We start from the raw sequence: 14,020 nt of genomic DNA on the forward strand, positions 1-14,020 counted from the left end.
ATGTTTTTTTCTTTGTATTATCTTTTACCAAATCTAATGTGTTATATTCTCCTACATTCATTTCACATTTCCCCAAAATTCTAAGTGTTTCCATTCAAATGGTATCAAGAATATGCATATCCTTGCTTCAGGTCCTAAGCTAAAGGCAGTTAGATTAGGGTATGTCATTTTAGGCGATCCTTAAGAGGTTTTTAACAGAGAAAGCCGAAAATCAAGGCCGATAATGACTACAGTAAAAGATGGGTCTCTTACTCTGTCTTGATAGTACGTGCAGTGTCAATGATCTTCTTAGTAGTCTTTATGTAGCCATCCTCTCCCATGTACATCATGGTGGCCCAGCACGCTGCGATGATACCGCCTGGCCGAGAACCTGCCACTGATGGGGACGCATAGATGCCCCCCTGCCAGTCTGGAGCCACAAAGTACTGGTAATGCCTGTACTTTTTGTCACTATACAGGATCACTGATGAACCTTTGGGGGCGAAGCCATACTGCAGTAGAGGTAGATCAAAAAACTATAAATTAGTCAACACAACGACCAAAAAAACGAGATGTTTATGGAACAATGAGCATCTTATGATTGAAAAGCAAGATGGAGAAAATGTTAGGTAAGACTGTCTGGGATCCACACCCTGTTCTTACCTTGTGTGTGTCTGCAGAGATGCTGGTCACACCCTTTACCCTGAAGTCAAAGGGAGCCAGTGGGTAATTGGCTTTGGCCATGAAAACGATTAGAAACCCTCCCAAACAAGCATCCACATGCAGAGGGAGGTTGTACTTTTCAGCCAGCTGAAAAACACCATGTGTGATGGATTAGGTCATTTCAGGTAAAGTACTATGCAACAACATTGGTACAGTGTTACTACACAGGTACACAAGCAACTTAATGTAAGAATGACCCGTTTTTAAAATACATTTTCCCATGACTTAGAATGAGAAGTAGATAACGAGACAATTTACCTTTCCTACTTCCTCAATGGGATCAATGATTCCATGGGGGAACTGGGGTGCGGAGCATACAAGCATGGCTGTGTTCTTGTTGATGGCTCTCCTCATAGCCTATACAAAACAACTAGGAGTTATCAGGAGTTAAAAGGTGTCGTGATATTGCTTTAAGACAAATGATTAGTCTCATCCACCCTCACTAAGAACCAGTCATTCTAATGTCATTGATGCCACCATGTTTTTTTGTAGGCCCGCGACGACACCAGTATTGCGATACTGGCAAGGAAACAAAACACGAAGCAGATTTAACTTCTTTAGGAAAACAGCCCTAATGTTGGAAACAAACATCACTATGTTGTTATCCAGAGTCACATGTATTTATTTTTCCAAAAAAACAACTAGGAGTGAACACGGACTGATTTTCCAGTCAAGCTATATCACACAATATTTTAGGTTTGCAGGTTTTTAAAAGACTAAAGAGTTCCGTCTGCTTCGTGTTTTCATTTTTGCCATGGAAAAAATATTGAGATGCAAAAAAACTAGGGCTGTGACGATACCTGTAACTATTGTCATGTCTGAAATTGTAATCTTAAACAGTCCAAACAGAGGAAGAGTTCCCCAGTCAGTCACGGCAGTGACAGTCATTAGTTAAAGTAGTGTCACGTTGCAAGACCTCACACCGTATTCTTGTTACCTAAAGTAGGCTGGGGTCAAGGCTACAGTTACAATTGGGAATTTGTAAACCAACAAACCTACATTTAGTCTGACCTTTTGTGTATGCAGACATTTTGTTTATATTGAACACGGACTGATTTTCCAGTCAAGTTATTATTTGGACTAACCATTAGTATAGGAACAAATAAATATTTGCACCTTAACATCCACTTTCATGGTCTTCTTGTCCAGAGGGATATGAACAAGCTTCATTCCAAAGTAGTTTGCTGCTTTGTCAAAGGCTGCATGGACACTGACTGGTGCAATACTGCAAAATTAGGGGAGGAAATAGAGCACAAATTATTCCCTGTACTGTATAAAATGCATTTCACAGGTGATAGAACCATTATATACAGCCATAATTACCATTTATGAGACAGCAAACATTTCAAGCATGCAAATCAAGCTTGTTCTGAGACCAAATCAAATTTTATTAGTCACATGAGTCGAATACAACAGGTGTAGACCTTACAGTGAAAAGCTTACTGACGAACCCCTAATCAACAATGCAGTTTCAAAAAATGTAAGATAAGAATAAGAGATAAAAGTAACAAGTAATTAAAGAGCAGCAGTGAAATAACAATAGCGAGATTATACAGTTGAAGTCGGAAGTTTACATATTCTTAGGTTGGAGTCATTAAAACGTGTTTTTCAACCACTCCACAAATTTCTTGTTAACAAACTATCGTTTTGGCAAGTCGGTTAGCACATCTACTTTGTGCATGACACAAGTAAATTTTCCAACAATTCTTGACAGATTATTTCATTGTATCACAATTCCAGTTGGTCAGAAGTTTACAAACGCTAAGTTGACTGTGCCTTTAAACAGCTTGGAATATTCCAGAAGATGATGCCATGGCTGTAGAAGCTTCTGATAGGCTAATTGAGATAATTTGAGTCAATTGGAGGTGTACATGTGGATGTAATTCATGGCCTACCTTCAAACTCTGTGCCTCTTTGCTTGACATCATGGGAAAATCCAAAGAAATCAGCCAAGACCTCCGAAGAAAAATTATAGACCTCCACAAGTCTGGTTCATCCTTGGGAGCAATTTCCAAACGTCTGAAGGTACCACGTTCATCGCTACAAACAATAGTACGCAAGTATAAACATCACAGGACCACGCAGCCATCAAACCGCTCAGGAAGGAGACGCGTTCTGTCTCCTAGAGATAAACGTATTTTGGTGCGAAAAGTGCAAATCAATCCCAGAACAACAGCAAAGGACCTTGTGAAGATGCTGGAGGAAACGGGTACAAAAGTATCTATATCCACAGTAAAACAAGTCCTATAATTAACCTGAAAGGCCGCTCAGCAAGGAAGAAGCCACCGCTCCAAAACCGCCCATAAAAAAGCCAGACTACGGTTTGCAACTGCATGTGGGGACAAAGATTGTACTTTTTGGAGAAAAGCCCTCTGGTCTGATGAAACAAAAATAGAACTGTTTGGCCATAATGACCATCGTTATGTTTGGAGGAAAAATGGGGAGGCTTGCAAGCTGAAGGACACCATCCCAACCGTAAAGCACGGGGGTGGCAGCATCATGTTGTGAGTGTGCTTTGCTGCAGGAGGGACTGGTGCACTTCACAAAATAGATGGCCTCATGAGAAAAGAAAATTATATGAATATATTGAAGAAACATCTCAAGATATCAGTCAGGAAGTTCAAGCTTGGTCGCAAATGGGTCTTTCAAATGGACAATGACCCCAAGCATACTTCCAAAGTTGTGGCAAAATGGCTTAAGGACAACAAAGTCAAGGTATTGGAGTGGCCATCACAAAGCCCTGACCTCAATCCCATAGAAAATTTGTGGGCAGAACTCAAAAAGCGTGTGCAAGCAAGGAGGCCTACAAACCTGACTCAGTTACACCAGCTCTGTTAAGAGGAATAGGCTAAAATTTACCCAACTTATTGTGGGAAGCTTGTAGAAGGCAAACCAAAACGTTTGACCCAAGTTAAACAATTTAAAGGCAATACTACCAAATACTAATTGAGTGTATGTAAACTTTGACCCACTGGGACTGTGATGGAAGAAATGAAAGCTGAAATAAATCATTCTCTACGATTATTCTGACATTTCACATTCTTAACATAAAGTGGTGATCCTAACTGACCTAAGACAGGGAATTTACACTAAGATTAAATGACAGGAATTGTGATAAACTGAGTTTTTATGTATTTGGCTAAGGTGTACGTAAACTTCCGACTTCAACTGTATACAGGGGGGTACTGATACAGAGTCAATGTGCGGGGGCACCGGTTATTTGAGGTAGTATGTACATGTAGGTAGAGTTGAAGTGACTATGCATAGATAACAACAGAGAGTAGCAGTGGTGTAAAGAGGGGGTGAGGGGGCACTGCAAATAGTCTGGGTAGCCATTTGACTAGATTTACATTTACATTTAAGTCATTTAGCAGACGCTCTTATCCAGAGCGACTTACAAATTGGAAAGTTCATACATATTCATCCTGGTCCCCCCGTGGGGAATGAACCCACAACCCTGGCGTTGCAAGCGCCATGCTCTACCAACTGAGCCACACGGGACTAGATGTTCAGGAGTCTTATGGCTTGGGGGTAGAAGCTGTTTAGAAGCCTCTTGGACCTAGACTTGGCGCTCCGGTACCGCTTGCCATGCGGTAGCAGAGAAAACAGTCTATGACTAGGGTGGCTGGAGTCTGACAATTTTTATGGCCTTCCTCTGACACCACCTGGTGTAGAGGTCCTGGATGGCAGAAAGCTTGTCCCCAGTGATGTACTGGCCCGTTCGCACTACCCTCTGTAGTGCCTTGCGGTCGGAGGCCGAGCACTTGCCATACCAGGCAGTGATGCAACCAGTCAGGATGCTCTTGATGGTGCAGCTGTAGAACCTTTTGAGGATCTGAGGACCCATGCAAAATCTTTTCAGTCTCCTGAGGGGCAATAGGTTTTGTCTTGGTGTGCCTGTCTTCCGTGTGCTTGGACCATGTTAGTTTGTTGGTGATGTGGACACCAAGGAACGTGAAGCTCTCAACCTGATCCACTGCAGCCCCGTTGATGAGAATGGGGGCGTGCATAGTCCTCTTTTTCCTGTAGTCCACAATCATCTCCTTTGTCTTGTTCACGTTGAGGGGGAGGTTGTTGTCCTGGCACTACACGGCCAGGTCTCTGACCTCCTCCCTATAGGCTGTCTCATCGTTGTCGGTGATCAGGCCTACCACTGTTGTGTCATCAGCAAACTTTGCATCATCTGTGGATCTGTTGGGGCGGTATGCAAATTGGAGTGGGTCTAGGGTCTCTGGGATGATGGTGTTGATATGAGCCATGACCAGCCTTTCAAAGCACTTCACGGCTACAGACGTGAGTGCTATGGGTCGGTAGTCGTTTAGGCAGGGACTATGGTGGTCTGCTTAAAACATGTTGGTATTACAGGCTCGGACAGGGAGAAGTTGAAAATGTCAGTGAAGACACTTGCCAGTTGGTCAGCGCATGCTCACAGAACACGTCCTGGTAATCCGTCTGGCCCTGCGGTCCTTGTGAATGTTGACCTGTTTAAAAGGTCTTCCTCATATTGGCTGTGTAGAGCGTAATCACACAGTCTTCCGGAACAGCTGGTGCTCTCATGCATGTTACAGTGTTATGTGCCTCGAAGCGAGCATAGAAGTAGTTTAGCTTTTCTGGTAGGCTCGTGTCACTGGGCAGCTCTCGGCTGTGCTTCCCTTTGTATTCTGTAATGGTTTGCAAGTCCTGCCACATCCGACGAGAGTCAGAGCCGGTGTAGTACGATTTGATCTTAGTCCTGTATTGACGCTTTGTCTGTTTGATGGTTCATCGGAGGGCATAGCGTGATTTCTTATGAGCTTCCGGGTTAGAGTCCAGCTCCTTGAAAGCGGCAGCTCAAGCCTTTAGCTCAGTGCGGATGCTGCCCGTAAACCATGGCTTCTGGTTGGGGTATGTACGTACAGTAACTGTGGGGACGACATCAATCATTGCACTTAAATCAAATCAGATTTTATTGGTCACATACACATGGTTAGCAGATGTTAATGCGAGTGAAGTGAAATGTTTGTGCTTCTAGTTCCGACAGTGCAGTAATATCTAACAAGTAATCGAACAATTTCACAACAACTACCTTATACACACAAGTGTAAAGGGATGAATAAGAATATGTACATATAAATATACGGATGAGCGATGGCCTGCGGCATAGACAAGATGCAGTAGATGGTATAGAGTACAGTAATGTAGGGTATATAATCATTATATAAAGTGCCATTGTTTAAAGTGACTAGTGATACATTTATTACATCAAATTATTAATTATTAAAGTGGCTAGAGATTTGAGTCAGTATGTTGGCAGCAGCCACTCAATGTTAGTGATGGCTGTTTAACAGTCTGATGGCCTTGAGATAGAAGCTGTTATTCAGTCTCTCGGTCCCAGCTTTGATGCACCTGTACTGACCTCGCCTTCTGGATGATAGTGGGGTGAACTAGCAGTGGCTCGGGTGGTTGTTGTCCTTGATAATATTTTCGGCATTCCTGTGACATCGGGTGATGTAGGTGTCCTGGAGGGCAGGTAGTTTGCCCCCGGTGATGCATTGTGCAGACGGCACTACCCTCTGGAGAGCCTTACGGTTGGGAGCGGAGCAGTTGCCGTGCCAGGCGGTGATACAGCCCGACAGGATGCTCTCAATTGTGCATCTGTAAAATTATTTTTGGGTTTTTGGTGACAAGCCAAATTTCTTCAGCCTCCTGAGGTTGAAGAGGCGCTGTTGAGCCTTCTTCACAACGCTGTCTGTGTGGGTTGACCATTTCAATTTGTCCGTGATGTGTACACCGAGGAACTTAAAACTTTTCACCTTCTCCACTACTGTCCCGTCGATGTGGATAGGGGGGTGCTCCCTCTGCTGTTTCCTGAAGTCCACGATCATCTCCTTTGTTTTAATGATGTTGAGTGAGAGGTTATTTTCCTGACACCACACTCCGAGCGCCCTCACCTCCTCCCTGTAGGTCGTCTCGTCGTTGTTGGTAATCAAGCCTACCACTGTAGTGTCGTCTGCAAACTTGATGATTGATTTGGAGGCGTGCATGGCCACGCAGTCATGGGTGAACAGGAAGTACAGAAGAGGGCTGAGAGCGCACCCTTGTCAGGCCCCAGTGTTGAGGATCAGCAGGGTGGAGATTTTGTTTCCTACCCTGACCACCTCGGGGCGGCTCATCAGAAAGTCCAGGACCCAGTTGCACAGGGCGGGGTCGAGACCCAGGGTCTCGAGCTTAATGACGAGTTTGGAGGGTACTATGGTGTTAAATGCTGAGCTGTAGTCAATGAACAGCATTCTTACATAGGTATTCCTCTTGTCCAGATGGGTTAGGGCAGTGTGATTGCGATTGCGTCGTCTGTGGACCTATTTGGGCGGTAGGCAAATTGGAGTGGGTCTAGAGTATCAGGTAGGGTGGAGGTGATATGATGCTTGACTAGTCTCTCAACGCACTTCATGATGACAGAAGTGAGTGCTATGCGGCGATAGTTGTTTAGCTCAGTTAACTTAGATTTCTTGAGGACAGGAACAATGGTGGCCCTCTTGAAGCATGTGGGCACAGCAGACTGGGATAGGGATTGATTGAATATGTCCGTAAACACACCAGACAGCTGGTCTGCGCATGCTCTGAGGACGGGGCTAGGGATGCCATCTGGGCCAGCAGCTTTGCGAGGGTTAACGCGTTTAAATGTTTTACTCACGTTGACCACTGTGAAGGAGAGCCCACAGGTTTTGGTAGCGGGCCGTGTCAGTGGCACTGTATTGTCCTCAAAGCGAGCAAAGGAGTTGTTTAATTTGTCTGGGAGCAAGATGTCGGTGTCTGCGACGGGGCTGGTTTTCTTTTAGTAATCCGTGATTGACTGTAGACCCTGCCACATACGTCTCATGTTTGAACCGTTGAGTTGCGACTCTACTTTGTCTCTATACTGACGCTTAGCTTGTTTGATTGTCTTGCGGAGGGAATAGCTACACTATTTGTACTCGGTCATGTTTCCGGTCGCCTTGCCATGATTAAAAGCAGTGGTTCGCGCTTTCAGTTTTGCGCGAATGCTGCCATGAATCCACGGTTTCTGGTTAAGGAAGGTTTTAATAGTCACCGTGGGTATAACATCACCGATGCAGTTGCTAATAAACTTGCTCACCGAGTCAGCGTATACATCAATGTTGTTGTCTGAGGCTATCTGGAACATATCCCAGTCCACGTGATCGAAGCAATCTTGAAGCGTGGAATCCGATTGGTCGGACCATCGTTGAACAGACCTGAGCACGAGCGTTTCCTGTTTAAGTTTCTGTCTATAGGCTGGGAGCAACAAAATGGAGTCGTGGTCAGATTTGTCAAAAGGAGGGCGGGAAAGGGCTTTTTATGTGTCGCGGAATTTAGAGTAGCAATGATCCAGAATGCTGCCAGCTCGAGTCGTGCATTCGATATGCTGATCAAATTTAGGGTGCCTTGATTTCAAATTAGCTTTGTTAAAATCCCCAGCTACAATAAATGCAGTCTCAGGTTATATGGTTTCCAGTTTACATAGAGCAGTGAAGTTCTTTCAGGGCCGTCGAGGTATCTGCTTGGGGGGGGGGGGGGGGGACATACACGGCTGTGATTATAATCAAAGAGAATACTCTTGGTTGATAATGCGGTCGGCATTTGATTGTAAGGAATTCTAGGTCAGGTGAACAAAAGGACTTGAGTTCCTGTATGTTTGTTGTTATGATCACACCATGAGTTGAATCATAAGGCATACACCCCCGCCCTTCTTACCAGAGAGATGTTTCTTTCTGTCGGCGCAATGCGTGAAGAAACCGGGTGGCTGTACCAACTCTGATAACATATCCTGAGTGAGCAATGTTTCTGTGAAACAGAGAATGTTACAATCTATGATGTCTCTCTGGAAGGCAACCCTTGCTCGAATTTCATCTACCTTGTTGTCAAGAGACTGTACATTGGCGAGTAGTATACTCGGGAGCGGTGAGCCCGTCTACAGAGCCTGACCAGAAGACCGCTCCGTCTGCCCCTTCTGTGGCGCCGTTGTTTTGGGTTGCCTACTGGGATCAGATCCATTGTCCTGGGTGGTGGTTCGAACAGAGGATCCGCTTCGGGAAAGTCGTATTCCTGGTCGTAATGTTGGTAAGTTGACGTTGCTCTTATATCCAATAGTTATTCCCGGCTGTATGTAATAATACTTAAGATTTCCTGGGGTAACAATGTAAGAAATAATACATAATATTTATTGATGAAGCCAATGACTGATGGTGTACTCCTCAATGCCATCGGAGGAATCCCGGAACATATTCCAGTCTGTGCTAGTAAAACAGTCCTGTAGCTTAGCATCTGCTACCTCTGGCAACTTTTTTTTTGATCTAGTCACTGGTGCTTCCTGCTTTAATTTTTGCTTGTAAGCAGGAATCAGGAGAATAGAATTGTGGTCAGATTTGCCAAATGGAGGGCGAGGGAGAGCTTTGTATGCGTTTCTGTGTGTGGAGTATAGGTGATCCAGAGTTCTTTTTCCTCTGGTTGCACATTTAACATGCTGATAGAAATCTGGTAAAACGGATTTAAGTTTCCCTGCATTAAATTCCCTGGCTACTAGGAGTGCCGCATTTCGGTGAGCATTTTCTTGTTTGCTTATGGTCGGAATACAGCTCATTCAAAGCTGTCTTAGTGCCAGCCTCTGACTGTGGTGGTATGTAAAACAGCTACAAACTCTCCCGGTAGGTAGTGTGGTCTACAGCTTATCATGAGATACTCTACCTCAGGCGAGCAATAGCGCAAGACTTCCTTAGATATCGTGCACCAGCTGTTGTTTACAAAAATACATAGACCGCCGCCCCTTGTCTTACCAGCAATAGCGCAAGACTTCCTTAGATATCGTGCACCAGCTGTTGTTTACAAAAATACATAGACCGCCGCCCCTTGTCTTACCAGACGCCGCTGTTTAATCCTGCTGGTACATCGTATAACCAGTCAGCTGTATGTTGATAGTGTCGTTGTTCAGCCACGACTCCGTGAAGCATAAGATGTTACAGTTTTTAATGTCCCGTTGGTAGTTTAGACTTCCGCGTAACTCGTCGATTTTATTGTCCAAAGATTGCACGTTTGCTAGCAGAATGGAGGGAAGTGGGGGTTTATTCGATCGCCTACAAATTCTCAGAAGGCAGCCCGACCTTCTCCGCCTCATCTTCACGCAGATTACGGGGATCGGGACCTGTTCCCGAACAAGCAGTGTATTCTTCGCATCGGACTCGTCAGAGTCGTGAAAGGAAAAAGAGGTTTCTGCTAGTCCGTGGTGAGTAATCGGCGTCCTGATGAGTTATTTTCAGTCATAAGAGATGGACGGTAGTGGCAACATTATGTACAAAATAAGTAAAAAAATAAGTTACAAACAATGCAAATAAATGAAGAAAAAAAACTATTGGCTGGGGGCACGTAAAACGTCTGCCATCCTCTCCGGCGCCATTTTACCCATCTGGTGTGCCAAGAATAAAAATAATCTGGGACTATATTTTGACAGTGAACTTACATTTCAGGATGTTTCACACCCCGCTCATAGGCCATGTCTCTGTACGCCTTGCATGCCATCAATATGCTTTCAGTTCCTCCGGAGGTGACCTGGACAAAGCAGAAACAGCAGCAGCAATCGGTGTTCAAAATATGCTGGTGCATACGTTTTGATTATTCTCTTGAGAAGAACATTTCCCAAACCCTAGGTCAGCGAGTCTTGTGGGAGTACTGAAGGTAAACTCACTGTGCCACAAGAGTTGGGCCCACCGTTGAAGAGGGTACACGCCATTCTCACAATCTCTGCCTCCATCTTCCTCACACCAGGAAAGATGTCTGGGTGAAGTGGGTTGCTCCATGCAAAGTCTCCATACACCTAGCAACAAAAGGAAGAATATAAAAAGGGAATCACTAGGCGATGAGATTTTTCATATAAACAAGGATAAACAAGACTGTAGTATGAGCTTTAAATTAAAAAATGTATTACTCAAAATACTACACACAGATGTTAAACTTGATTGTTCATTCAAAGAATTCAAGACGAGACAAAGGCTGTTGTTTTGTGGACTAGACATACCTTCACCAAAAGTTTGGTAAGTGTCTGATCTCCCCAGTACACTGCGCCTGAAACTCGGCCTTTCTCCCAATCCACTTCACCTGTGAAGAGCAGACAACAGCAATACCTCAGGAAATGACTACCGTATATATTAGAATTTCACAACTTGCCCTACAAATAAAACCAATGCTAAAAACACCCTGTGCAGCAGGCACACTTGTCAAAACATGTCACATTTATTTTGCCACGTGTAGCCAATAGGCCAAGGCACGTAGGTCATTTGCGCCGTAATAAGCCATTATATTATGCCGTTACATTGCATTATATTATTTCTCCACAAAAAAACGCAGTCAGGAACATACCAAAGCATCTTACTCAGCATTTTGTTTTCTAGGATATAGTCAATACAATATATATAGGGCAGTAAGTCAACGGCCCCATAGGGCTACAAAGACAGAATGTAGAAAAATAAGCTCCAGAAACCGGAAACTCTCAGCCACTTACTCAGTGTTTGATACTCTCTGATCCTGTCTAGAACTTGAACTTGGCTAAGCCCTTGTTCAGGCAGCTGTTTGGTGTAGCTCATGCCCTCCTTCAGTGTGCAAAGACTGAGAGACATGTCAGCCAGGGCCTTTTTCAGCTGGTTCTGGATCTGTTGCGAAGAGACACCGAGTTAGTTACATTTCCTCACATCACCGCTCAGACAACACAAACCATTTCCAAGGAGCAGTGGCATTGAGCAGAGTGTTTAGGCTACAGCACTCTGGCGTTCGCAACTTATCTAAAAGTGTTCTCGGGGAAATATAGAAAATATATGAAAGCAATCAAAACTAGCTAGTTGTGAAAGTATAGGTGATAGCCCAGATCTTCCTGGCATGCTATCCAAATATGTTTGTGGCTAGACGGCACTCAACTTATTTTGCATAACTTATATAATGTACATTTAGATGTAACCATCGGATTAAAGTACAGCCTATTTACACTCTTCAGATGAATCCAAATACGGTTTTAGTCATTCTGTAATGACCAACAGTAACCCAACATTATCACAAGTCCATGATGTAAACTGTGACAAAGGTCTCACCACCACCACCAGCCCCCCCCCCCTCCCGCATGCCGACACTCAAGTCATCAGTGAGTGACTCATACCACGCCAGACAAGGAAGAGTCAGAGCACATCTGTGGAATAGAGGAACACAATAACCGCTTGAAACTTACTGTCGCGCCAACAAAGGGTATTTTTCTGATGAGTCGAAAGCACTGCTTCTTGAGTCGGGATGTCAGGGCTATTAAGCGACAAAGAAAGAGGCGATTGTGTTGAAATAATGGTAGATGAGCAGCACAGTACAAAACCACAAGCTGAATTCAAATGGGGAATTTTTATATTAATAATACAGCTGCTTGGAAAGGGCAGACAATTCAAAAAAGACCAACAGCTGGCGTACAAGCTAATACTGGAACAAAGTTTCCTGCCAAATGAGATTTTGTGTACAGCAAGTTACTGCCATCAACAACAAAAAAACAAATCGTAATTTCCCCTGATTTGGAATAGAAATATCATTGATCTGTAGTATTCTAGAAAATGCACAAACATCAGTGAGAACACTAACATGTCTGAACATGGTTATGTCACTTGTAACAACTGGAAAACAGCTGGAAAATGTACAAAGAGATCAACTGAAGTATGGAACAAGAACAAAAACTGCAAGTTCAAACATATTTCAATTATGTCAGGAAAAAGTATTCAAGTCCATACAGGGATTGAGATTAAGGGTTGCCATTTTGCCCGGGGCAAGTGACCTGAGCAGTTGCACCATTGGGCAGGTCATTTATTTTAACTGCCAACAACCAAAATACAAAGAATTACAGTAGTCTGGACTCTCTGGTTCCTCCACTGTGAGTAGGTGAAAATATCTACTAAACATTTTGGGGCAAGTGATCATAATCTTCGGGCAACCCCAAAATACTCCTGACTTGCCCAATGGCCGAGTGCCTTTCAGACCTTAACGTCAATCCCTGCCATACTTCGGTTCCAACTCTAGGTGCTTTAATGCTGACACCTACGTTCTACCAGTCTGCACATTGGACTGACGTAAGCATGAGCTACAGAGAGTATTACGTCAGTCCTTTCCTTTTAAATCCATGAGGGGAAGTGAATAATTGCATACTCGTTCAGACGGGTAAAGAATCATGAGGCAGCATGTCTGATTAAACCAAAAAAAACACACTTTCCATAATGTAGAACACCCATTCATCACGTTTTCCATGCATACGATACACACATGCTTTATTCCATAAATCGGAAAACATACTTTCTTGCTGAAACAAGAAGCCTTTGACCCAGACTGCTCCTAGGGTAGATATGAGAGTAGCTCCAATGATCTGCCATGGTTCCAGCTCCTCGCAGTTGGTGTTCACAAGTCGCCTGCCTTCCTCCAGGTAGAGCAATAGCATCTCCTTGTACACCTCTAAGGCACTCTAGGAACATAGAGAGATGACATTGTTAATTTCCAATTGTAGATCCGTCTGTACTGCTATGCAACGTGTAAGGATTTTCTGGAGGGTCCTGGGGACTACATGCACATAAACTCAGCAAAAAAAGAAACATCCTCTCACTGTCAACTACGTTTATTTCCAGCAAACTTAACATGTGTAAATATTTGTATGAACATAAACAAGTTTCAACAAAGACAAACTGAACAAGTTCCACAGACATGTAATTAAGAATGTGTTCTTAACTGGCTTGCCTAGTTAAATAAAGGTTAAATCAAATAAATGATATCCCTGTTAGTGAGCAATCCACAATCCATCCACCTGACAGGTTTGGCATATCAAGAAGCTGATTAAACAGCATGATCATTACACAGGTGCACCTTGTGCTGGGAGCAATAAAAGGCCACTGTAAAATGTGCAGTTTTGTCACACAACACAATGCCCCAGATGTCTCAAGTTGAGGTAGTGTGCAATTGGCATGTTGACTGCAGGAAGGTCCACCAGATCCGTTGCCAGATAATTACAATTTCTCTACCATAAGGCGCCTGCAATGTAATTTGGAGGTCAGGGCTCTGTGTAGGCCATCCAGCTTCGTCACCTGCGGGATCATCTGAGGAGGGTGGGGGGAGCTGAGGAGTATTTCTGTCTGTAATAAAGCCCTTTAATGGGGAAAAACTCCCCAGTGGGTGGGCCTAGCTGCCAAGTGGTTCGGCCTTTGCCCTCCAAGGCCCACCAAAGGCTGTACCCCTGCCCAGTCATATTAAATCCTTAGATTAGGGCCTAATTAATGCATTTCAATTG

General features: G+C 44.0%; 1 protein-coding gene across 1 annotated transcript in view; it reads right to left on the minus strand.

Moving 5' to 3' along the window:
* LOC139562705 (sphingosine-1-phosphate lyase 1-like) overlaps positions 1 to 14,020 on the minus strand; it is a 35,271-nt gene that overhangs the window by 8,849 nt on the left and 12,402 nt on the right. The window contains exons 2-11 of the mRNA XM_071380652.1: positions 13,039 to 13,204; positions 11,945 to 12,012; positions 11,231 to 11,378; positions 10,748 to 10,827; positions 10,418 to 10,546; positions 10,193 to 10,281; positions 1,819 to 1,927; positions 961 to 1,059; positions 643 to 789; positions 253 to 491 (exon numbers count right to left, since the gene is read on the minus strand). Of these exons, the coding sequence (XP_071236753.1) occupies positions 253 to 491; positions 643 to 789; positions 961 to 1,059; positions 1,819 to 1,927; positions 10,193 to 10,281; positions 10,418 to 10,546; positions 10,748 to 10,827; positions 11,231 to 11,378; positions 11,945 to 12,012; positions 13,039 to 13,204 (1,274 nt within the window). The remainder of the gene's footprint in view (positions 1 to 252; positions 492 to 642; positions 790 to 960; positions 1,060 to 1,818; positions 1,928 to 10,192; positions 10,282 to 10,417; positions 10,547 to 10,747; positions 10,828 to 11,230; positions 11,379 to 11,944; positions 12,013 to 13,038; positions 13,205 to 14,020) is intronic.

This window comes from Salvelinus alpinus, chromosome 32 (genome assembly GCF_045679555.1).
Source record: "Salvelinus alpinus chromosome 32, SLU_Salpinus.1, whole genome shotgun sequence".
Lineage (NCBI taxonomy): Eukaryota > Metazoa > Chordata > Actinopteri > Salmoniformes > Salmonidae > Salvelinus > Salvelinus alpinus.